The sequence below is a fragment of the Phyllostomus hastatus genome, unplaced genomic scaffold (genome assembly GCF_019186645.2).
Source record: "Phyllostomus hastatus isolate PE091 unplaced genomic scaffold, TTU_PhHast_1.1 phas_scaffold_585, whole genome shotgun sequence".
Classification (NCBI taxonomy): domain Eukaryota; kingdom Metazoa; phylum Chordata; class Mammalia; order Chiroptera; family Phyllostomidae; genus Phyllostomus; species Phyllostomus hastatus.
This window is the reverse complement of record NW_025334037.1, coordinates 17274627-17300569: the sequence shown is the minus strand read 5'-3', so window position 1 is coordinate 17300569 and position 25943 is coordinate 17274627. Positions and strand designations below refer to the sequence as shown.

Sequence of the window (25943 nt, the reverse complement as noted above, 5' to 3'; positions counted from 1 at the left end):
TATAACTATTTTAAAATATTACCATTGTGATATTTGCTGGTTTTCAAATATTATGACTATTTTTAAAAGTAAATTCTCCCTTAAAACAAAGAGTCCTCATGAAACTACAGCCTGTGGCAGAAGTGGCATTTGCTGAAGAGTTAGCGAGGGTGGGAGGGGAGTCCCTGGCTCTGGAGGCCTGGGCTGCATGAACCACGACTACTGCCGGCGTCTCAGGGCTAGTTTGCGGCAGGGGCAGAGTTCACAGCCAGCTCTGAACTGAGGATTCTGTTCCTTCCCCCAAGTCTAGAAGTGCTCATCTTGAATGCTTTTAGAGAAGGAACTAAGTGAGAAAATGTGGTTAGAAGTGGGAGCCAGGTCCGAATTCACTAAGGGATCTCTAAGACTCAACTGAGTTAAGCGTGGATAGCTTGAGAGGGTGGGGCTGAGCCAAGGCAAGGCAAAGAACTGAGTCCTCCCTTATGCCCTCATTTGCGTGTTTCCTTCAACTTATATTTAAATTCCTAAACAGATTTAGGTGTGTGTGTGTGTGGTGGGGAGGGGCTGGGGGTCACATTAACCCTCTAGGCCTGGCTCCCCAGTTTGGAACGTTCCTGCCAGTCTGTCCATCACCTCCCACCGGCTCACTTGGATCAGCTTTGCCCTTTTATCCTTCAAGGCTCAGCTTGCCTTCTCTCCTCCCCTTCCCAGACCCAAGTCAGGCCGCCTCACTGATTGTATTTAGAATGAGTTTCACCATGTAATTAACTACTAGATAGTAATATTAATTAACATTTATTAATAATATTGCTCCCTATTATCACTTCTCCTTTTCCTAGCTTGATACCAGTTATCATTTATGCCTTTCCATCTCCAACCACTCTGTACCCAAATAATACTGTGTCCTCTATACTTATAGGTTATATTGTTTTTTTTTTACCTCCATTTAACAATTAATTGTGACCTACCTCATGCCATATATTGTCATTTTTTTATTGTTTTTATTTGTCTCCTCAACCATACCACACTTTGCTATTAAACCGTTTGCGCCTAGAAAAATGTCTACTACAGCTGTTGCCTGGGGAAGGACGTCATATCGTTTGGTGCTGGGGTTTTCTAGACTGTGGGGGGGGGGTGTGGAATGGGATCAGTGGGTTTAGTTCTAAGTTCCCAACACTCTGCTGTCCTCCAACTCCAGCTTTATCTAATTGAGAGCTAAGCTACTGTTTAAAGATTGTGTGTTTTTTTTATTTGGCTAACCTAATTTTAAAGCTTGAATCTTTGTTTGGTTGTTTCCCATAGTCCCTACTTTGATTCTGAATAAATAGTAGGTTTCAATTAAATTTTAAGATGAACTAAATAAGACTATGATAATATTTATATCTTATGCATTTTAGATTCAGTTAAGCTCTAGAGGATATTTAAATTAATAAGTCAAGGAAGTTCAAATTTCTAAAATTTATCACGAATGTTAAACACATAGAATCATTCTTTAAACAAATTCTCACACACTCACACACTCACCACTTTGGAAACCCCATTTGAGGGTCCCAGGAATCACACTTAACAGTGAACAGAGAGCAGGGACAGATGGCATTTATTTGACATGTTAACCTGTTCATTGGTTCAGTTTTGTACATCTCAGTTTTTCTAACCAGTACCTGCATTTTGGTTTCATCTTTGTTGACAAATAGGAAACCAAAAATATCTCCCTAATCCCACTGCACATGATACAGACTCATTGTTATTTAATTCCTTTACCAAATATATTTTGTGTGTGTGGCCATTCTGTACTGATTCCATTAATGCATTTCCAGACACAAGTTATTTAGGTTGACAAAATTCAGAGGGTTTTTTTGGACATCTATGATACCAAACAGTGGCTTCCCCCACACCCCTAGCTGCCACCTCCTGTTCCCATACATAAATGGCAGCCAGCAATGGCTGGAAACAAAGGACTCTCTCCCGGTCCCAGAATACAGTGACATTCATTCTGAGAGAAGCAGGGGCGGCTTTTTGAAAGCCGACTTCTTCAGCTCGACAATAACACACAATGAGTTATTGACTTGTTTATATACGGAGCTCTTTTCAGTAACTAACTCTGACTCCCACAGTCTGGACAAATGATTGATTTCGTGCTTAGAAAAAGAGAGAGCTCTTGCGCTAAACTCTGTAGTGCAAACTACTTCTTCCCCATTTGTTCCCTCACTGAATAGGACCTTATTAAAATGCACTTTCCAAAAAAAATACCTGCAGCTGGCCTTTATAACCGTGTTTTGTATATATAAATAAGTAATTTGTCCCAGTCTTTTGTATATTAACAGACCATTGAGAAACTTGTCAATATATATGAAGGCCGATTGTCCTGTTGTTTATGCTAAATTGTGTTGCCTGTATTGATCTGTGAAATATGGATCAAATAATTTATTAATAAATCAATATTTACTGGTCAAAAACAGATTATTGATGGATAGATTAATTTTCTTGTTGTGTATGTTGATTTACTAAGGACTTTACATACAACACATATGATCACTTCACCTTCGAATCATTAGCTGTTCTGAATACAGGGAAAACTACATGTATGACTACAGTTCAGAACACTGAGAGTTTGGTTGGACCAATAGGCTCTTCCCTCTTTGGCTAGTACTTAAATGGAATGTCAGTATGGATTAGATAGAACACACCAGGTTATTTGATTACTGTCCCTTTTCAAAAGATACTAATGATTGGACTCCAGAGTTTACTTTAGAGGTATTTTCTCCTGTAAAATAGATTTCATTATATCTTACTATAGGTTAAAATGTATATGTAATTGGCCTTTAAACAGCATTTGTCTTTCTCTGTCTGACTTATTTTACTTAGGGTAATGCCCTCAAGCTTCATACTTTTTGTTTTTTAATTTGAAGTTAAAGTTTCGATTCTGGGATAGAACCTGAGGATATCACTCGTTCATAGGGTCACCAGTGACAAAAAGTATTTCATATATTTTACAACAAATCAAAGCGATGAGTTTTGTTTTAATGAAGAAACAGGGTGCTTTCCTCCAAAGTGACAAGAGAGCAGAATCCTGTCACTGTTGTCACGTCCTGGGACTTGAGGGAGAGGTGCTATGGGCACTGCATACTAGTAATACCTTAGGGGGAAAATGCACTCTCTGAAGTTGACTTTTTACTTTCAGTAATTTTCTCTGATTTTATTAAACATCTATTATTTTTTGGAATGGCTGCTCTGGGCCCAGAAAAGACCCCGTGTGTGTATCTTTACGTTTTGTTGACCATTTAATTTCCAACACCTGTATTTTCTGTTTGATACTATGCAAATGGTGTTTTTCAGTAATGTTCATATGTGTTCCCCTCAAGCTTATGTAGAGTAGTAGATTTCTTTGAGTGTTGAGTGTTGGAACGTAGGTGATTTTTCCAACTGTAGCTCTTTCGAAAGATTCCCCCCTTTTAAAGAGCTCCTTGGAAGCAGTTCTAAATGTCACGGTCCTGAGAGACCTTATATGAATCTACTTAACTACTGTTGCATCAGAGAGTTTTGTGGTTATGTTTTTGTTTTGTTTTGCTTCATTCACTTCAAGAGTATCTTCTCTGGGTGGTTTCACATTTGGAAATTAATTTTGTACAGAGTACATGAGCTTGGGGGGTATCTCCCCAGTCACACTGCAGCAGACTGATTTCCTTCTGAGATGAGAATCCCCCAGCGAAGAAATAACCACGGAGACTTCACACTGATGTGTTGCGGTTTACAGATAGGCTTCCGTGAATGGAGTTGAGTTTGATATTTGGCTTTTTGTAATGATATGTTTTTTTGTATTACTTCAGCACAGGAAAAATATTCCTTGGGAGGAATGATTCTAAGAATAGTCTCAAATAATATTTTTCCCAGTTTTATTGATATCATTGACAGAAGGTACCGTGTAAGTTTAAGGTGTATAGCATAATGACCTTCATGTATTGTGAAATGGTAACCACAGTAAGTTTAGTTAATATCCATCATCTCATATAGATACACAAAATAACCAGTGTTATTTTTAAATTTTTATTTATTGATTTGAGAGAGAGAGGGAGAGAGAGAGAGAAACATTGGTTTTTGTTGTTTCACTTATTAATGCATCATTGGTTGCTTCCTATATGGGTGCTGACTGGGGATTGAACCCACATCCTTGATGAATCCGGATGATGGTCTGACCAACTGAACTACCCAGCCAGGGCAAAAACCAAGCATTTTTTAACCTTGTGATGAGAACCCTTAGGATCTACTGTCTTGAAACTTTCAAATACACCATACAGTATTGTTCACTATAGTCATCATACTGTGCATTCCATGATTTCTTTAAATCTTATTTCCAGTGGTCCTCAGTTGAGGGCAGGGATTGGCAAATACTGCCTGCTGTCCATATTCAGCCTGTCACTTGTTTGTTTTTGTTTCATTGAGGCATAACTACACTCATTTATTTATGTGTTATCTGTTTCATGCTATAAGGTCTTAGTTGAGTAATTGCAACAGAAACTATATCCCCCACCCCAATCCTAAAAAAGATTTACTATCTGGTCCTTTATAGAAATGTTTGTAAACTACTTAACTAGGCTAGTCATCACTCTCCTAAAGATTCCTGGGCCTTTCATGTCTACCAAAACAAAATCTCTGATGTGCTGATCTGTATCACATATCAGTGGATGAAGAGTTTACAGGTTTGATATTATTTGCATAGTGTACGTAAATGCCTAGGAAGATTAAGAAAGCCATATTGTTGACCCTACCCCCATTTTATCCCATGTGTAAGGGTGGGTTTTCAGGTAGGGTATGGATTAAAGATTCATGTTAACTCAAACATGATTTGTCAGGCATACAATTGAGAGAGCCTATTTAAAACAACAACATTAACAAAACAAATAAAACAAAGCAAAAACATGGTCATTATTCATTTTTAATCCTCAGTAAGGAGACACAACATGGCAAGTCCATTACTTAAGAACTGTTCAAGGTTCCAGTGCAGATGATTCTGTATCAGGCTATTTTCTTTCTTTCTGTTAACACCAATCTGTTGAGCGAATATTATTGTGTGAGTTTAACTTTTTCCCTTTGTTGAAAACAGTATTTTGTTTCCATGGGGACTATTTATTAAAAATAGAGAATGGGCTACATTCACCTTTTTATAACAAGGGTTAGTGGCAGTAGCAGAATACCTTTATCTGGCTTTGTAAATGGAGCAGATGAGAAAGAAGTAACTGTCCACGTATTTAAGATACATTACCCTTTGTCATGAAATATTTTAATCCATCTTGTACCATTGTAGAGTGTTTGAGTTGACATTCGCTTTTGGTTTATGTTGTTGAATTTTTATCCTGACATATCAGCATCCAATCTATTCTCTATTGGCAATAAAAGACTGTAATAGAAAACATGACCCTAATTTAAAAAGCTGCTCTGCTCATTTTGATAAAGTGCCTTTAAATAGTACTCATCATCGTCAAATGTCTGCAATGAAAGACTTCCTCCCAAGTCATATTTTAGTAAATTTAAAAGCAACAAAAGTAGAAGTAAAAAGTTCAGGGTTAAATACTTTAAATATAAAGATGAACTTTCAATTCATGTAATCTCAATAGAATGCATTTTTATGTACGTGTCCAATTAATTTGAAATTACCTTCCATGATTATGCTAAATTAGTTGCTTGAATAAATGTGAGTACTAGCTGTAAATGGGTGCCATTTATTTATTTATTTATTTATTTTCTAGTTGAACTTGGCCATGGATGAACAGAAAGAGAAAATTACAGAAAAAGTCATTCTTTCAATGACAGCGAAGGAACACCTTAAGTCATGGGAAGAAGTAAGGAACTTACTTTTAAAACTATATTATAAAACCACATGAACACTAATTATAAAATTAAGACAAATCTTGCTTGGGTCTGGTAGTGAACCAATTATAGTTACCTAAAATTGACATTATGGAAAAAAATTGGTCAAAACTGGAAATCATTTTGTTGATATGGGAAGGTTGAAAAATAATTATAGGCATGACAGAATAGATCATATGATTTTCTGAAAAATGCTTATGAATACTTTCTCATAAATTTCCTTTTTTTCTTTTTTTTATTGTCACTCAAGTACATTTGTCTTCATTTTCACCCCAACACACCCGCCAGCCCCCCATCCCTGCCTCTCACCCTCAAACCACACCCGCTTTGGCTCATGAATTTCTTAATTTAGGAAACTATTACATGTGACTTGGCTCTGAAAATTATAAAATATGCTAACAGGAAAACCATTAAAATTTTGTTGAACTTTAAATAAGTACTAAATCTTGCTTTTATTCTCTGACTTTCTAGGAATAGAATGATTGTTATGAGTTTTTAAAATGCTAGCAAAGTTATCTCTTATCAAGGAAAAACTGTAGTTTACAGATGTCAAGTCTAAGTGAGCTAATCATAAGATTCTGTAGGCAATATTGTAATGAAGAACTATTAAAGCAAGCCTTCTCTCCAAAGCTCATGCTGTGAAGCTGACAGCATAGTCCATAAATGAAATTTTAATACAAAATTGGTGTTAGGCCAAAGGAGAAAATGATTTTTATGTAGTTTCCTGGAATACAAAAGCATTTAATCTTTCTGAGGAAAGATCATGGATTTGCTAATTTACATGTACCACTGTGAGTAAATAAAATCTATAAGCAACTTAAAGAATAAGATAGTGTGAACTAAACTTCCATGTAATTCTTTTTTGACATTTTACCAAATAAATCTACCCTAGCTTTAGGGTTTTACTATTTTCTTATTTTGATAATATCTCCTTTGATCATTATGTATTTTATAATCGGTGAACGGGTACAACGTATCAGATTTTCCTGAGTTAATTCAAATCTTACATCACAGACTGCATTGTTTGGAAGTTATGTATGTCCAGTATTAAAGACTACGTTGTAAACATTGATTGGTAATCTCAGTAGGAAATATTTCATAAAAATTCAACTTGAGTAATTACTAAGATGTAACAAATAACAATTGTATAGATTTAGTTTTAGTTCTGACTCATTCCACTTAAATATTAACAAGTTAAAAGAGTAGGTTGTTAGTTATAAATTTTAAACATCATCCTCTATTCACTTGAAAAAATGTTTTATCACAGTTGGAGAGTTTTATTAGGTTTTTGCAGTAAGTTTACGATGAATCTATCATGTATCTTGATATGGTGAACTTCAGAAAATGCAAATAAGTACCTCTAATTATTATAATTAAAATTACATCTATAACATGAATTATTATTAGAGATGAAATAGAAAATAAAAGAATGAACAAATTAAGTATTTTCTGCCTTTTAAATATTGTAATTGTTTTGATCTTTGATATTTTGTGCCAAGTTACACTTTCAATGGAACCAGAGCTTGAAGTGGCCCAGGAAAATGATCTGTATGGCATATATCACCTTGAATGCTACCTTGTTAGCAACACTGGAATGAAAATTGTCTTTTGTGAAAAATCCAACCGCATTATGCTTATTCAGTATTTCTTCTTTATCATGACCTTCATGTCTGTTTAGTACCCGTGTCGTGTGCTTCGGCTTTCTTCCTGCACGGGACTTTATTTCGTTGTCCATTTGCTTTGTCAGCTGTGGCTCCCAGTGCCTTTTGTTGGCTTAGAAAATCAAATGCACAGTGAAGGGCATATGTATTTGTCCCTGTGTGTGTGCATGCGTGTGGAAGAACCTCTGAATATATTCCGAACACTATAAAAATAATTTGAAAGTGATTTATATTAATATTGATTTGTAATTTCTAGTATTTTGTTTAGAAAAAGTCAGCAGCATCAAGTTTTGGCCCTAATTCATAAACAGAGATGTGAATTTGTGATGGTGAAGAGAAATAATTTACTTTTTTAAAGTAAAAAAGAATGTATTTAGATATTTCAAAACCTAAATTAAACATTATAAAACCTGAAATTTAGATTGAGATGTCTGCTGCCTAGAGTTTTATCTAAAAATCCAATTTGATTTCATGTCATTTTTCCCACATGGAAACTGGGAATAATAATAATATACACATTATCAGACCACTTTGAAAGGATGACATATGTTAACTATATCAAGCTTTTTGGAAGTGGTCTCCTGGAAACCTGCCTATAATTTATGATTGTTGGCTTAAACGTTTCTTATTCCAGGTTGTCTGAAAAGTAAACACCAAGGTGGGAATACACAACGTGTATGGATTTCATTGTAAGAAGTGCCTATGAGTGGAAGTGAGGAGAGCGGAGGGTGAGGCTGGGCGACTGAGAGGCACATTTGAACACGAGTGAAGACAAGAGGCTAGGAAGCCGGGGCGGGAGCATCCTAGACTGTTGTGCGGCTGAAGGAAGGTTGAGCAAAGATGGTGGTGTATCCTTGAGCCAGAATTTTCTATCAGAGGTGCTCTGGGACTCCCTGGGACGAACTCAGCCTTTTCCCATTGGTACCAGCTTGGTGATGGGTTTCAGAGCACAGTAGCTGGGGCCCTTGGTCAATTATGCTCCTGTAGTTAGAAGTCAGTGAGACACACTGTTATTCTCAAAAGGTTTACTGACATCACCCTCATTGCCATCAGTGTAGTCCTACTGCCAGGTGAGTTATGAAGACATTTTTTAAAGCTCTGTTTTTAATTGCCCCTTTACCCACAAGTAGACAGGGATGTTAGACTCTTAAGTAACCCTAAAATAAAGGCAGCAGCTAAGGAACAAGATAGATCTGCAAACAAGATAGATCTCCTTCCAAAATATTTTCCACCTCAGAAGTGGTCTAGGAAACTAGTAAAAAGTTGGGAGTAATCAAAGTGGTAGGAACAGGAAGTGGTATACAATTCAGATTTCCTTGTAGTTACACTGCAGCTTCCAAATCAAGAGATACTTAATTTCTCTCGCAAGTTTCCATGTCTTTTCTAGTCTGCATTCATTCAAGACTGGGTTGTGTTCACTTTTTAACCTGAAAAACACTGTACTCTTGGGCCTAAAACAAAGAAGAAATTTTAGGTTTAAAATACTCATTTTCATCTCCATGTCCCTTCCTGATTCTTAATTATGTTGTGAATGAAAAAGTTTCTCAGTCTTCAGCTTATGCACTTACCTGGCTTTGGGCCTGTCGTGTATATGGCAGGCCGAGATGGTATTCCTAACATAGAGCCTGCTGCCCTCTGTGTTGATTTCAAGTGACAGTTCAGTGCACGGTGTTCTAGGGTCCTCCCTGCCATCACAGACAAACTCAAGGTCACACAGAATTCAGACAAAGAGCTGCACTCATCACTAGAAAGTGCAGGAGCTTCTCTAAGGGTCATTCATTACAGCCCAAGTACAGTGTTCAGAATGTGTGGTTCAGAATGTACAACTTCATATGTGTATATTTTAGAATGATGACAAGCAAAATATTTTGTGTTAACTCCAAATCATCTTGCAAATTTAATAAAACTCAAGTTGCATGAATGAATGAACATATCATAAACTATGACCAAAGTACCCCCTACATGTTATGCAAAAACCTACACCCATGTTTGTAGACAGGTGTTCATTTGCATTCTTTCAGAAGTTTAGTTTGTTTCCTCCTCAGAATGCTCAATTTTTTTTGTTACCTTCTGCTCATTTGTCACTCTCTAAAATTCTGTACAAGTGTCACTTCCGTGCAGCATTTCCACGAAGAATGAAGAGTAGAATGTGTAGGCTTTCCGCTGCACAATGAGATGGTGCGTTTTTTCAACATATGCATACGTAAGCCCTCTTTTGTGAATGGGACTGATAGGGTCAGATAATGTTTAAAGGGAAAGGCTTTATGTCTCTCAAGCCTCTCTGTTTCCACATGGATGCTCCCACACACACGTAGATTGAATTATGAACAGACCCATTAATGCTGGGATCACAAAAGGTCAAGTTTTGTCTTCTTTTACCCCTTTTCACATTGTCTTTGTAGAGAGAGGGGAAAAAAGGATTTGCAGGGAAAAAAAAGATTCATGATGAAGAATTTTAAAGAACATTTTCCCCCTTTTCCTGACATCTGTGATTTGAAAAATCAAATCACATATTATGTAAAGTAATCCAGAAGCATTGAATTACCTATTTTGGTATGTGAATTAATTCATGTGTAGGGCTGCTTTTAAGGGTAACAAGTTATCATGTAATAACTGAGAACAAAATGTAGCACTTTGAGAATAAAAAAGACTTATGAATATGTAAAGTCACACAGTTTTAATAAAATTGAATGGAATTTTATCAAAATGTCAATGCCAAGATTCTTCATATATTTTCTATATGTTTAAGATATGTTAATTTTTGCTAGAACCTCTTATTTGATGGTTTTAAGTTATTTTTTAAAAAACAGGTGATAATTGATCATATTAATTTTGACATACATTAACAAATAATCATGAGGCCAATGAAAATAGCAAAATCATGGAGATTTTTTTGGAGCAATTAAGAATTCATAGGAAATGAAACTTTTAAGGCTCTAACCAACAGTCCTTTAGACCACAAATGACATCATCAGCTGTATGGTTGGTTGATTTCTGATGTCACATGAAATCCCCTATCAGTGAAAGGCTATGGATTGTGACAATAAGACCAGTCATGTATAAAAATGCTCTCAAATCAAAGCCCGAAATTCCTTTTTTATTCTCTTTGGTGGCTTGCTATATAGCACAACCTGTATCGTAGTACATAAAATTAAAGAGAGCCATATTACTGACTAGCAAAATACATTGTGTGACACTTAGTATACTTTAAAGACTATGTAAAATTATATCTTCCTGAATCATATGACCCTGAGAATAGGTTCAGAGAGGATCAGTGCTTTCCAGAAATGAAGCCTTTCTGTGTAAGGCCTTTGATTCTTGGATTTTAATTTTTGCCACATAACTGTGAGAGCAAGTTAGCTGGCCTGTTTTGGTCTCAGTTTTGGAATGATAAATACCATTATTCATCATTTTTTACTATCACGCTGCTGGAAGATATTATAGTGAAGAAGAGGCTGAAAACACGGATTAATATTGGATCATTTCTCATTTTCATATTTTAAATATTACAACTTTCTTAAAGCTTTAACAGTACTATGGAAAGCACATAGATTTGTTCCAGAATGTAAGAAAAGATGTTGAATCCTGAATACCACGCTGTGGAATCTGGGGTAGCAACTGGAGGTTTCAGCATGTTACTGGAGGTGGATTAATTCGGTTGAGGTGGCTGGAGGGACTGGAAGGGGAGAGACCAGGGAGACCACTCAGCAGGTGTTTTGGTAATCCAGGTAGCGAGTGGTGAGGAGATGATGACTTGGACCAGAGTATTCCCTATAAGAAAAAAAATGAAGGAGAAGAAATATATATACTTAGAAGGATTGGCAAACTACAGAAGGATGGGGCCAAATTTAGACCATCACTTGTTTTTCTTAAGAAAGTTCTGTTGGAACTTATTGTTCACATATTGTCTGTATCTGTTTTCAAACTACAACCACAGGGCCAAATAGTTTTGATGAAGACATTATGGCTCGTAAAGCTGAAGATATTTATTATCTTGCCCTTAAAGAGAAAAAGTTTATCAATTTTTTATTTAGAAGAAAGGATTGTTTAAAGGGAGGGGATGATTAATCTCATAAGAATACTGCTTCTAAAGTTCTTGGGAAAAGTAAAATATAATTTAAGTAATATTTTATATATAGAAGTATTTGTATATAAATATTTATATGTATAAATCAATATAAATAAAAATATAAGTATAAATAAAATATAAGATATATATAATATCTTATATATATAAATATATATTTATCTCTACCTAGACATTGAAGTGGTTGGAGAATCTGTGTAACAAATAGTTTCGAATTTTGCGAAATAGGGGTTGGAATAGGAAGGTAGGCCAAGAAAAACAATGAAAATGTAATATGCAGAAAACACTTAAATATGAAAATAATAATATAATCTGTGCACAAGTCACCTATTACAGGTGAGCTATTGTGCTGTCCATTCTTGTATCTCATTTAATTTTTAATATGGTAAGGCCAGTATTGGTCTCCCTTTATGGATGCAGCTCTATTACCTGTTCAGAGCCTCTCAGTCAGTAAATAGGAGAACCAGGATCTTAACCCAAGATTTCTATACAGAGTCATTCGTAATTCTGAATGGGTCTAATTTGATCAATTTACAGAGCCATGGGTAAAGTGAATTTGTGTTTTTCATCCTTTTGGGTCACTACCAAATAGTAACCAGTATTTATGTAAGAATCCCATCTATTAGAGAGAATATAAATTTATAAAACACCATGAAGAGTCAAAGAATTATAATAATTTTTAATTTGTAAACTATTTTGGTTAAAATATTCATTTGCTGTTTCTGAATCCTTAGCATGTCTTATTGATAATCCATAGGTCAGGCTTATATCTTGACCTATGCTGGTTATAAATCTAGAAATTTAAAAATAAAGGATACATGTTTCTAAGCCCTTGCTGTTTCTGGAAAAGTTCTATGAATTACTCAGAAATTGATATATATTCAAAATATTGCCTAGAATAGAGCATTATCTGTGAAGTGTGGCTATTTTGGAAAATTGTATTCCAGAAATTTGGAAAATTGTATTTTGGGATATTTGGAAGGAAGATATCAGATGAATTTATTTAAAAGGCCAAAAATGTTAATGAAATTAATATTAAAAATTTAAATATCACATATAGATGGTAAAATAAAATATTCTAAAAACAAATATACATATAACAAAATCAAATGTCATTGGCACATATATTGGATTATTTAAAGTCTTAAAGAAGTTTTATTCTATTAAGCAGTTTAAAAGTTTTTGGCAAGCTTGTCAGGTATATGTATATATATTTTATATGCAGAGATATTTTTCATTCAGCAATTGTAAATGGCTACCTGCTTCATATTACTGAAGTGCAAATGTTACACATTTCCCATCAGCAAAACTTGCTGACGAAGGAATGCGTGTCTCTCCCGGCCCCTTTACTGGAAGCTAGATCTCTACTCAGATCCTTGTATTGTAGTAGTTTTCCCCCATCCAGCTAGGTACTCAAGAATCTAATAGGTGTGACATCAACAATCACTTCTTGCTAATAGCTCTTGTAATTTAACCCCTTCAGGTGAGCAGGCTGATTGATGAATTGCAGACAGCCATCAAAAGCAACAGAGGTCATCTCTCTAAACTTGGCCCCCAGTTGCGGGCTGAGCAGGAGCAATTCTCCTCTTACGTCTACCAACACATTAAAAGCCTTCCAGCCAACACTCTTGTCCCGAGAGGTCTGCAGCTCAAGGTGGGTGTCACCCTGTGGCTTGCACGGGGGTTTAGCCGGAGACAAAACCTCCTGCCCCATTTGGGGATGCTTATAACAATGCCGCTCAGCTTGAATTTCTTTTTATGTTGTCTTCCTCACACTGGAGTTTGGTTTTCAAGTGCTAATATTACCATTCAGGGAGTGTATTTCAAAAGAAAATACCTAGAGGCCTTTGAAATGTAGATTTATAAACTTTAACTACTTTTCAATCCAGGAAGCTAGTTTTAGTGAAGAAATTTCAATGTGAACATTTGCCAACTTTTCCAAGAAACATTTTTTCACAGGAGTCAGTATATATTTCTGTTTTTGAAGACAACTTACTTGGAGAAATGGGCAAACTTTAATAATTGACAGACAGCAGCAATAGGATTAGAGGTGAAAGGCCAAGTGGGTGGCTGACGTACAAACCACGGTTCCGAGGAAGAGACTCAGTGCTGGGTGAGTGCCACCCATGTCTGAGTTCTCCGGGTGAAATCAATACTCAGGAATATCCTGGACTTAAAGGTGAATTGGTTATTTGCCGGGACACAATGGCTAAGTGTCCTGGATGAATATTTGCTATCGCATCTTCAGAAGAGAACGAAATGTCATGTCTGACTAGAATGGTTCAGGTTCTGAACGCTTAGGACGCTCAGCTGCTTTTATCATAGTAGAGGACCCATGTTAAGTCTGTCAAATTGATACTGTTTTATAATTTCACAGCCCATATTTCAAGAGGCTAATATTATGAAAATTTGAATTATTCAAAGTCTGGCCCTTTCCATTTAAGGAACCATTACTACATCTCAACCAATTCATTCCTTTTGCTTACCTTTATATTTGAATGTGATAACGTTCAAGGTAATTGTGTTTTGATCAGCCTTTATCTCTACAATTCTTCTTCCTTAACATCCAGTTTTATTCTGAAAATAACATTTATAAACATTACATTTTTGTCTATAAGTCATTTCTTTTCATGGAATTCCCATGTTTGTATTTCGAATAAGACAAGTACCACGTAAAAATTGACTTTCAGGAAATGTAATTCCATGATAAACATGGTAATTTATTTCTCATAGGCTGTGTTAGTCAGCTAAAGGTTCAGAGAGTGATGTTCAAGACATCAAGGTCAAGAACAATGCAGCAGCACTGTTCTTTTCCAGAGTGTTGGCTTGGTTACAAACCCACTGTGCGATTTCGCCAAGTATTGTGTGCGCTGTTGATGAAGAGAGGGGCTGGATGAGGGAGGGTGGAGCCTGGTGCGTCCCCACCCACTGGTATCAGCAGATACCACATGACTAGGAAACAATAAAGGTGTTTTTGCCCCTCACAAATGTATTGTATATTTCTGAGTAATTTCGGTCACAGCACAGTGGACATACAATAGTAGATTAGCTTTGGTTGTCCTTGTGGCAGTGTTATTGACCATAGTCCCTGTGCTGTACACTATGTCCATGTGACTTATTTAATTTATGACTGGCATTTTTCTCCTCTTACTCCCCTTCACCTTCCTCACCCTCCAACCTCACCCCTCCTCTGGCAGCCGTCAGTTCGTTCTCTGTGTTTAGGAGTCTGTTTCAGATTTGTTTTGTGTGTGTGTTTGTTTTGTTCCTTTAGACTCTACATATAAGTGAAATCACATGGTATTTGTCTTTCTGTAGTCAACTGAATTGTAGCAAATACAAGACTTTATTCTTTTTTTATTATTGAATAATATTCCATGTCTTCTTTATCCTTTCATCTATTAACACCTAGTGCACCCATATTTTGGCTATTGTAAATAATGCTGTGATGAACATCAGGGGTGCATATATCGTTTTAAAAGTGTTTTTGTTTCCTCAAATAAATTTCCAAAAGTGGAATACTGTGTCACATTGTAGTTCTATTTTTATTTTTTGTGGAACTGCTATATTATTTTACATAATAACTGCACTTTTGTACACTCCTACCAACAGTGGATAGCAAATATTTAACTTTAGAATCTGAATTGTTCCTCCCATATATTGCCCTTTTAATATGCCTCAGAATTATTTCCATACCAGCAAACAAAAGAGGAAATTCATACATGCAAAGAAGCCATCTTGTATTTGTTTGTGCTCAGTGTTGTACAGTGCAGTAGCTGGTAGCCACATGTAGTTATTTAAGTTTAAATTAATAAAAGTTCATCAAAGTTAAAAAATCCATTGTCCCCAGTGGCATGCCTGTGACTCTTCTGATTTTAGCACTGAAAATCCCACGTCCAGGAAACCTCTCCGTTCCAGACCCACCAGGACGTTGGTTGCCTTAGTCCTGTCAAGGCATTCCTCTGCTTTATGACTATTTGCTGGGTAAATGGCCTCATGTGCTTCTCTCTCCTTTCTCCCCTGCTTTCCTCCTTTTAACATCTAATTTCTCTCAGAGAATAAATTCTTCTTCTCCTATTCCAAGAAACCTGGATGTCAGCCCCACCCTCCGGCCTTAGTGCAGCAGCGTATGAGGTTCATCTGGAGGTCGTTAAAAACACTGATGCCTCCACCTCCAGAGACTTTGATTTTATTGACCTGGTATGCTGAAGCCGGCTCCTATCGGCTTGAGAGTGCGGACTGTTAAATTTTCAGGAATTTTGTGAGCTATTTGTTAAATATCATTATGAATAAAAACTAAGTTATATAGATTTGCAGTTGAACAGGTCACATTTAAGACAAACATAATAAATACTTTTCACTTTCTAATCATTTTATTACATTTTACAATTACTTAAGCTCCTTGCAGTTATTTATGCCTGTTGTATCTGCCATGTGGGAACAACTCTACATCAGAGCGCCACCGGGCATCTCTTCCGAAGTTCATCTTCAGTGATGGCTAGCTAGAATTCTAAATTGGCCAGAGTCAGAGATCAGCACACCTGGACTTACATTGCTGTTTGTTGACTGTCTAGACCAGGGAGTTGGCAAAGTACAGGTTATGCACCAAATTTGCGTGTGTCTGTAAACAAAGTTTTACCGTGTTTCTGTATTGCCTAGGGCTGTTTTCGTGTTTAATGGCAGAGCGGAGTAGTTGATGCAGAGATCACATGACTCAAGAAGCCTAAAATGTTTACTGTTTGGCCCTTTACAGAAAAGTTTGCTGAACATGGGTCTGACGAAAGTGATTATGTGCAACTCAAACTTCTCAAACCATCTCAAATAAAAAGAGGATTTGTTGAAAACATATTAAAAAAATTTTATGGAAATTAATACCAGGAAATAGAGCAGAGTCTCACGTGAAAGTTATTACTTTTCCATATTAATTTTTCTTGAAGCCCCATAATCTCTCCTCTCAGCATCTTTCTGAGCTTTAAATTTGTGTTTTTTAAAATATATTTTATTGATTATGCTATTGCAATTGTCCCATTTTTTCTCCTCTTTATTCTCTTCCAGCCTGCAACCCACCCTCTCAGCAGCATCCCCCACTTAGTTCATGTCCACGGTCGTACATATAAGTTCTTTGGCTTCTCCATTCTTTATACTGTTCTTAACCTCCCTCTGTCTATTTTGTACCTACCATTTATGCTTCATATTCCCTGTACCTTTTCCCCATTTGTCCTCCTCCCCCTCCCCACTGATAACCTTCCACGTGATCTCCATTTCTGTGATTCTGTTCCTGTTCTTGATGTTTGCTTACCTTGTCTTTGTTTTTGTTAAATTTGTTTTCTTTCTTCCAGTGGATTTCTTTTTACTCCTTTGTATGAACTTGGAGAAAAATTATGACCCCTAATTCTCACCTTTAGGTTTAAATGCTAATCATCATCTGACTAGAGTCTTTTGTCTCCTGGTTTAAGTCTTTTTAAGGAGAGAATCTCTCTGGGCCTGTCCAGCCCTGACCAGGCCCCGAGCACTAATCCCGCTGCCTGTAGCCAGTGAGCGGGAAGAGGTCCGAGTCAGGTGCTGCGTCAGGCACAAGGGGCTTTCCCGGGATTAGACGAGAAAGGGGAGCTGCTCATGGAAGGCCAAAGTGGCTGATGTGTTTCTAACATCAAGTTAAATAAAATATTGTAAATACAATATTGTGTATTATTTCTGGTAAGCATTTCCTCCCTTCCCCTAACCTCCAGATTGTTGGGAGGGAGTATATGTTTGGACTAATGGAAAAAACACCAACCCTGAGATCTGTGGGTTCTAAACCAATTCTCATATCTGAAATAGGCAGAGAGTAGAGACAAAACTGAATTAGCAAAGTAGGCCCTAAATGTTAAGAATTACAAATGTCCTGGAATTGAGGGGATTTTTGTACTCCGGTAGCTGGGGAGAATTTGCGAATTCCAACTGAAGAGACACGTTTCTCCTGATTCACTCTGGGCAAGGGCCACATTTTTTTCTGGTTGTGAGCAACTTGATCTCACCTCACGGCATGTGCTGTGCAAAGTGTTAGATGATACATCACTAAACAAATATGTTTTCCATTTGTAACTGTAAGGGATGGCTTACTAGAGCTTGTTTTCCTCCTTTCCTATTCATTTTGATTTTAGATCCGATAAAAATGAATTGCGATGATCATCTTTCTAATTTTCTCTATTTGCTCATTTATATCACTCCATTGAATATATGTCAAGCCCATGGCTCGGCTTCAAGAACCAAAGGAATCAATCGTAGCCATCATCACCTTGTAGGGCAGCGGTTCTCAACGAGGACTGGATACAGGGTGTGATTCAAAACTTCCTGGGGTGCGTTTTCATGTCGTATATGGCTGCCTTCACTTCTTTCTCACCCTCATCATGTATCTCATTGATCATTTAAAATAGCAGCTTTTGGTTAGGTCTTAATATTGGAAGATCATCTCTTAAAAGGACATGCTCTTTTTGTGTTCCTTGTTGCCTCAGACCCATCCCCGAATCACATAGCATAGTACAGTGCCAAGTTTAAATGGACATTAAAACTAAGACCTAAAACAAAGGTAAAACACAGCCTAAGTATGGATGTCCATTCCTGCTGTGGGAAAGTTCCTTCTTAAAAAAAAATTGAAAACACAATGTAAGAACACTAGAGGAATTTTAGGAAAAAGTTATATGACCCATCATCACATTATTTGCTATCTGACCAGTCTCACCCTTGCAACATCATTTCTGTGTGCACTCATAGGCCTCGTGTAGTCACAAGGCCTCGTGTAGTCACTTTTCTTTTTTTCCTGGTATAGTCTCCTGCTGTCACATTATAGTACCTGTAAGGCTGATGGCAGTTCTTGTTGTTCTTATCTTTAGTGGCCACACTCAGTGCACGCCATACTTATGAAGCCCTTCAGGTAACAACTTTTTGGAGCACCTGTTTACTATTCCAAACCTTCTGTTACCCCATGTTTCCTGTCACTGCCGCCACCCTCAGCCACTATGAGAACATCTGCTGTAGCCATGGCTCGGTGACTTCTGCGGTAGGAGTCCTGTGCTTCCCCTGCAACTCCTCCTCCTCTTCATCCCCATGGAGATGCTGTCAGAAATGCCGGCATGCCCCTGGGAGGCAGGAAAGAAAGGAGTGATAGGAAAGGGTATCCGCAAATCTGGAGGGGGTGGTGGGCGGAGAAACTAGGAGGAAGGTGGGCGAGCTGACACGAAACTGAGGAGCAGGAGTTGGGATGTGTGAGTAGGAGGGCGAAGGCACAGGAGAATGAGTGGAAGATGGGGACAGGGGTGTCCTTTCAACTGGAATTACTGCTTTTCACGCACAATTGGTCAGTGATGCGCTGTGGGTTGTCTTCCATTTGCTGCCAATAGAGGTAGATCCAGTTTTTGTGCGGCCTAGGGCTCGTAAAATCTGAGGGAGAAAGGCCTCTTTAAAATCGGGCCTGAACGTGGCTATTTGTTTAGGATGAAAAAAGGAAATCAGAACAAATTAATGAAGGCCTGGAGATGAGATTTTTCTTCCAATATCTTCTTAAGGAAGTTTATCAGAAATACTTACCTAGAAACACTCCTTAAATGCTCTCTGGCTTCCCCTCCCCATTTACAATGTGCTCTAGCTGTCAGCAGCAGCTTCGGCACTCTTAGGAAGCAGAGCAAGCGAGAGTCCTGAAGCTTGACCTTCATTAACTGCACGTGCATCCACTCTGGCTGTGAGCGAGGGCAACGTGGTGCGTTCTGTAACCTGGGTAGAAACAAAATCAGAGGGCTGCATTTGGAGTTTTATGCTGTTCTAGTTTTATACAGCATACATACATGAAAGCATTTTTTAAAAGAGGTAATTCACAGATTTATTTTTTTATAGAATGCCTCTTTGTTCAGCATGTAGTTCACTCTCTGAATAGTATGTGTCTAACCATTTGTATTCTTCCAATGACAGGGGGAAAAAGATTTTAAGTGAATAGTCTAGTAAGTCTAGACATTATCAACTACGTATTGTCACAAGATTCTGTGATAGGTGCTGTGGTGAGATGCAGAGAAACCTGGGACATCTTGTGGGCCCGAGCCCAGGATTTTTTCATAAATTTGGAATAATATGATACCTTTTGAAGGCAGTAAAAGGGATGGGTAGGTCTTCTCAGCTTTTTATAAAATGTCATCATTTTTAGTTTACAAGTGTGTTTACATTTAGGACATGGGTAATTTGGCTGATGACAGAAAAAAATGCTAATTTTTATCCACGATACTCTGCTGGCCTTTACTGTGTGTGCTTTGAACACTAGAATTGGCTCTGCCAGTGACACAGGAGCACCGTGAAACCATTTGAGGTTTGCATTCTACTTTGTGATTATTGTAAAAAAGTTTAACCTTCTCTAACCATATGTACTATAGCAAGTTTATTTAAATACTTAGGAATCCATGGAGTAAGTAAGTGCATGGAAGCACATACCTGAAGTCAGTTATCCATAAAATTGTGGCGACAATTTTTTCCGGATGTCCTTGTCACTGTTCTGCATACTGATTATGTCCGTATTTCCACTGTACGTTTCTTGATCCTTGTCTTCCCGTTTCACTATTTTTCCCCACATATGTATTTACAGCCACAGAACTACTGTTATTTCACCTACGTTATTTGAGTAAAGAATGGAAAAGCAAATTTAGGGTATGTTCTAAGGAGTGAAATATGCCAACTTTGCATTCATTTGCAAATGAATTGTGGCTAGAATAGAAAAATTGGGGTAATGTTGTGACTTTAAGAACATTCATGAAATGTTTGGCAAAATTCAAAGGTGATCATTTTCACACATAGATTTTACTATAGCAGGCAAATGTTGGACTGTTCATTTTAAAGGCAAAGACACTTAAAATGCTTTCCAACACCTCACAAGACAGCTGCCAGCAGTAGGCCCCGAAATCTTTCACTCACCCTTCTTTCCAGTGCCCTCTACCATCTCGCCTTCCTTGTGCTTTTTCCTTCCCCCACCCGCCCCAGCCTGTGTTCTCTGGGGGTTAAAACGCCGGTATATTCGCTCCAGCCTATTTCCTGACAGGCATCAGCAGCCAGCTGTAAATCTCTGCGTGCACAAAGACACAATCTTCCCTTCCTAGACCTGCTGAAGGGAAAACCTGTGTCTGCATCAGAAGCAGGGAAGAGCAATTGGTCGGGGCATCAGCTCCCACGCAGAGCTTGTTGTAATGAAACAGGCTTTCCCTGTGCACTCCTGACAGTCTAGAAGGTGCCCAGAGAATTGCCAGGTGGGCAGTCAGCAGGGAAGGTCCACAGGCCAGAGCTGGATTACTGTCCCAGCAGTTACCCAGACTAAATGCAACCACTGAACCTTACTGCTGCAGGCTCTCTGTCTCTCTCGGGGAGATTGTCCTTCTCCATAGCAGTTAATTTGTTTTTACCTCTCAATTAGCTTTTTCACAGAGTGTTCGAGATGCTCAAGTCGCTGAGATGCTCTTCCTACACATGCTCCCGTCCCCCCGATCACCCACTGACATCTATGTTAGCCCCACGCGCCGGGAATACTATCAAGCATCAATTCATTTGAAGGTAGAACTGCATGCAGATTTTCTAGTGGGTGCAGATGAAGTGATGCATTTAACACCTACTTAAGTTCTAACTACAGTTTGGTAATGCTTTATGATAAAATAGATTATTTCTTAAAGTAAAAATATATTACTGTAGACAGTAAGCTTTTGTATAAGTTTTAGTTACCCAGAGGACTCATTCATATTAGGGGGAAATTAGGTTTACAGGTATATTTGATGTATTTTAATGAGAAAACTGAATAGCCTTAAAAGCATATATCCTATTTAAAGATGAGTATATGACCTCTAAGGCTAAGAATCTGGGTCAGTCTGATGATTTAGCTCATATATAATCCTGTAATGTTCATTTGCCCTAGTCAAATAGAATTTCAGGTCTATGAGTATGTTTTTCTCATCAAAAGCGCTGTTATTTTCTATAGGAAGAAATATATGAAGCCCAAGAACTTTCAAAGATTTTCATTTACCATGTTCTGGTATATAATATATTATATTATACACAGCTACACACAGGACCCATATACCTGGTGTTTAAATCCCAATTAAATATAATTTTAGTCACTAAATTAGCTTAGACAAAATGAGATTCTCGTTCCATTTTTTTCTTGAAATAATTTCATTTGTTGAGGGCATATTGAAATTGCTTAGCTTAGGACACGATGTGCCAGTAAATTTACTTTGCCATTGTCTTCTAGATGATTTTGAACATTTTCATATGTTGAATATAGGAAGAGTTATAATTAGATACAAAGAGAATATTTTTGTAGAACCATTTACCTTATTTTGAAATTTTTACCTTGTTAATAGACCCAGAAAAATGGGCTGGGGTAGAAACCCTTTAAAAAATTATAACAACACAGTGTGACTGTAAATGCTCAAAGGAAAGGACTGCAGCACCCCCTCCCCACCCTGGGAAGCCAGCAAGGGCATCTCACAGGCCTCCCTGCTCTCAGCTTCTTCCACTCTCACCACCAGCCCCCCAGGTCCAGCTGTCAGGTACCCCAGGTCCTCGCTACTACTTTTTATTCAGAACTTGCTCTTAGGACATAGGCATGCCACACCTTCTTTCAAGCTAAGGCAGTTTAAATTTTTGTCTTTTTCTTAGGTCAAAGTTTTTTCTTGGGCCCTGGCTGGCGTAACTCAGTGGATTGAGCAGGGGCTGTGAACCAAAGTGTTGCAGGTTCGATTCCCAGTCAGGGTACATGCCTGGGTTGCAGGCCATGACCCCCAGCAACCGCACATTGATGTTTCTCTCTCTCTCTCTTTCTCCCTCCCTTCCCCCCCTAAAAATAAATAAATAAAATCTTTAAAAAAGAGTTTTTTTCTTGGAATCTACTATATAAAGTAAATGAAAGTAGGATCTACCCTGTGTGAGCCAGAAAGGGGGCTGCCCCCACAGACCCACTTACCAGGTTTGATCTACCGCTTAGGGCCACAGCCCTGACTCTCATGCCCCGCCCACCAGCCCTACCTACCCCAGGCCCTCTGAGGGATCCCAGAGAGCCGAGATAGAGAATCGCAGCCTAGAGAATCAATAACCAGTAAGACTGTGTATCGTTTGCTCTGTGATGTTTTAATGATGACAAAGGGGTAAAAATCTAACTGGAATTTCAAGTATTGGTAAGCTGATGGGAGGGATATTTGGGGTCAGTCTTCTGGCTCACGCCTAAGAGCCAACCCCATAGAGAGTCACCCACTATACATCTCAGCGGTGGGACCCCCTATAACGTACAGAGGAAACTCAAAGTATTTCAAGTATATCTTTTATGGGCTTTAAGAAATGTCATTTGATTTTTTTACCCAGGTATCATTTAGATTGATGACATTTAACAATTATATTATTTGTTTTCACTTAAAGCATTAGCATTTCCAGGGACAAACTATGTATACTGGCCCTTTACCTGTTAGGTGATATTTCAAGACATCTTTGTTAGACATTAAAACATGTTTTCTTATATGTACTATAAATATACTAATTCATTTTTAAATTTTCACTGTCTGAATCTCATAATTTTCATATTTGCTTTGTTATTATCATTTAATCTAAGTATTAAAGTTAGACATGTATACTGTTTGATTTATAATATACATTTGAGAAAATATAAAAAATATGGATATTCTAAAAACTACCTTGCAAGTCTGTAAAAATAGAAAACTAACAGTACATTTATTTGACTTAATATACATATAATGTTAATTCACTTAGAGTTGATTTTCTACCTCCAAAGGTAACTTTTTTAATCAGCTATAAGCATGACTCATTTTCTTCTTACATAAGAAAAATGTTTTATTTAACTTTCATGTTCTCTGACATAGGTAAGAAACAAAAACGTGTAGAAACAGGGCAGGGTGGTGGGTGCTGTGGCCTGACTGGAGAGGCCATGAGGAGACGCTGGCCGCAGCGCACAGGCTTCCAGTGAGAGGACGGATGGGTGCTGGGGCCTCACACCCAGCTCTGAGACTGTGGTCGTCAGTACTGTGTGACATGCTTGGGCGTTGTTAGACAAGTGGATTTTAAATGTTTTCCCCGCAGAAAAAGAAGTGGTAATTAGGCGACATTGACGGAGGTGCTAGCTAACACTGGTCATCATTTTGCAATATATAAGCATATCGACTTAACGTGGCATGTACCTTCAGCTTACACGATGCCATAAGTCAATTATATCCCAATAAAGCTGGGGGGAAATCATAGGACTTGATTTTTTTTAATATATAATCTTTATTGTATTTTTCCTTTACCATTTAATCCCCTTATCCCCGCTTGCCCCCAGCAATCACCACCATGTTGTCCATGTCCTTGAGTCCTTTTTCTTTTGTGCTTAATCCCTCCATCTCCCTGCCCCTTATGAGTAGATCTGCCCAGAGCAAGTCACTCAGCCTTCCTGGGACTTATCTGTAAAATCTGGTGGCTCTGAGTATTCGTGATTTCATGTGTGTGGCAGAGCATCATCCACTCTGGATTACCCTGCACGTGTGCCCTGCCACACTGTCAGGATTCTCCCTTCAGGACTGAGAGACCCACCCTCCAGGTGCCACAGCTACATCCTTAGACAGTTGCTTCAGTGTAAAGGAGCTGCTTCCTGCAAGATGAGGCCCTCATTCTGCAGGCAACCTGTGTCCACCTTGTGGTTAGTGTGCAGTGCATGGCTCCCTGGCCTCAATTCGGAAGAACTCTGAAGAGCCATCCCAGCTCTAGAGCTCCCACTAGAGGCCTCTGTTGCGCATGCCTAACAGTTCATCTCCCCTGGCCTGGTCCTACTTCCCCCACTCCCTCACCAGTGCTGCTCCTGAGAATGTTCCCCTGTAAACTTCCTGCAAGTACATCTTGACCTCAGAGTCTGTTTCCTGGGGACCTGAATCCAAGAAGAAGTGTGAGTTAACCTTATTTCAACATATTTAATTATACTCAACCTGGAATATGCCAAATACTTTGTGTGGCTATTTTATTCCTTTTCTTCATCAGACCTCTAGTAGTAAATCCTGTTACTGTTCAGCCTCCCAACTTTTGGCGGCATGCTGCACTGTCATTTTCCTATTATTGCCCCTTAAGAGCACTGCATCCTGAGGCATTCTGAAGCATAGGTGTTTGGCCTTCCACTCACGCACAGAGAGCTTCCAGGGCGGTCTGCTCAGCAGTGATGGAGAGTTTGGGAACCTGCTATTCCCCCACAGCTAGCTCTTAACCAGACTTACGACATTAAAGGCTGGGTAATGGCACTGAACCAGGCCTGATACAAGTCCTCCAACGGATGTCATCGTGATGCCAGGCAAACTGGTCAATGAGCCACATTAGCTCAAAACTGCCCATTTGGGTCATCTTTCCCCATACGAGTTAAGTTTTGGTCACTGTCTCTGTAAAATAAATTCTTTTAGTGCTTTATTGATATTTTTATGCTGTCACAAGTACTGCATGTGAACAGTTATTTAATTTGATTTATGTACACCCATAGATGTCCACATTCTGCTTAGGAAATATTAGGCTAGCTACAAATTTGATATCCCAATTCTGCCAATAAATGAATTAAGCAAGTAAAATTACTCTGGAGTGAACAACAGAAATGGGCCACTTCTCACCATGCCCACTGGCATTGTACTATATACAAAGAACACCTTGGTTTGAGTCACTGTTGTCCACCCTTCGTATGACCTTTACTCGCTGTAGCATACTCTCCACCCAGCAGCCACGAGGATCCTTTAGAAAAGTAAGTTTAGATCCTCTTACTGTGCTGCCATCGCAAATCCTCCAGAGACTCTTCGTTTTGTGCCATCCCCTTCACCCTCTGATCTCACCTGGTTCTCCCCTGCCATCACGTGGGTCCTGTCCCACTAGTTTCCCTGAGGTTCCCGGGACACACTGGGTGCGTCCCTGTCTCCATTTCTGTGCTCCAGCAGCTCCTTCTGCCTTCAGTGCTCTTCTGCCAGCTGTCTGCTCAGCTCACTTCCTCACTGTTAGGTCTTCGCTCAGGTCTTCCCTCTCCTGAAGGCTTACTCTGATCACCTGCTTCACATGGTGACCGCCACACCCATCTCGGTCCCTGATCCCAAGCCCTACCTCCCCTGCCCTGCTATATTTTTCTTTATGTAGCACCTGTCACCTTCCAACCCCCTCAGAGATATACTTAGAATGAAGCTAATGAACCTTAAGTCTGAGGGCCCATTTCTTGCACAGGTCCCTTCGACAGCCCTGGGACAGGCCCTAGCAATGCGTGCACATGGCTGCATGTTTCTAGAAAATTTGCAAACATGATATATTTTTATTATAATTCATTGGGACCATTGTCTCTTTCCACTCCATCT

The 25943-nt window shown here is 38.5% G+C and overlaps 1 protein-coding gene across 1 annotated transcript in view; it reads left to right on the top strand.

Annotated features, from left to right (window-relative positions):
- DCDC1 (doublecortin domain containing 1) overlaps positions 1-25943 on the top strand; it is a 352665-nt gene that overhangs the window by 127988 nt on the left and 198734 nt on the right. The window contains exons 7-8 of the mRNA XM_045825425.1: positions 5724-5816; positions 13076-13246. Of these exons, the coding sequence (XP_045681381.1) occupies positions 5724-5816; positions 13076-13246 (264 nt within the window). The remainder of the gene's footprint in view (positions 1-5723; positions 5817-13075; positions 13247-25943) is intronic.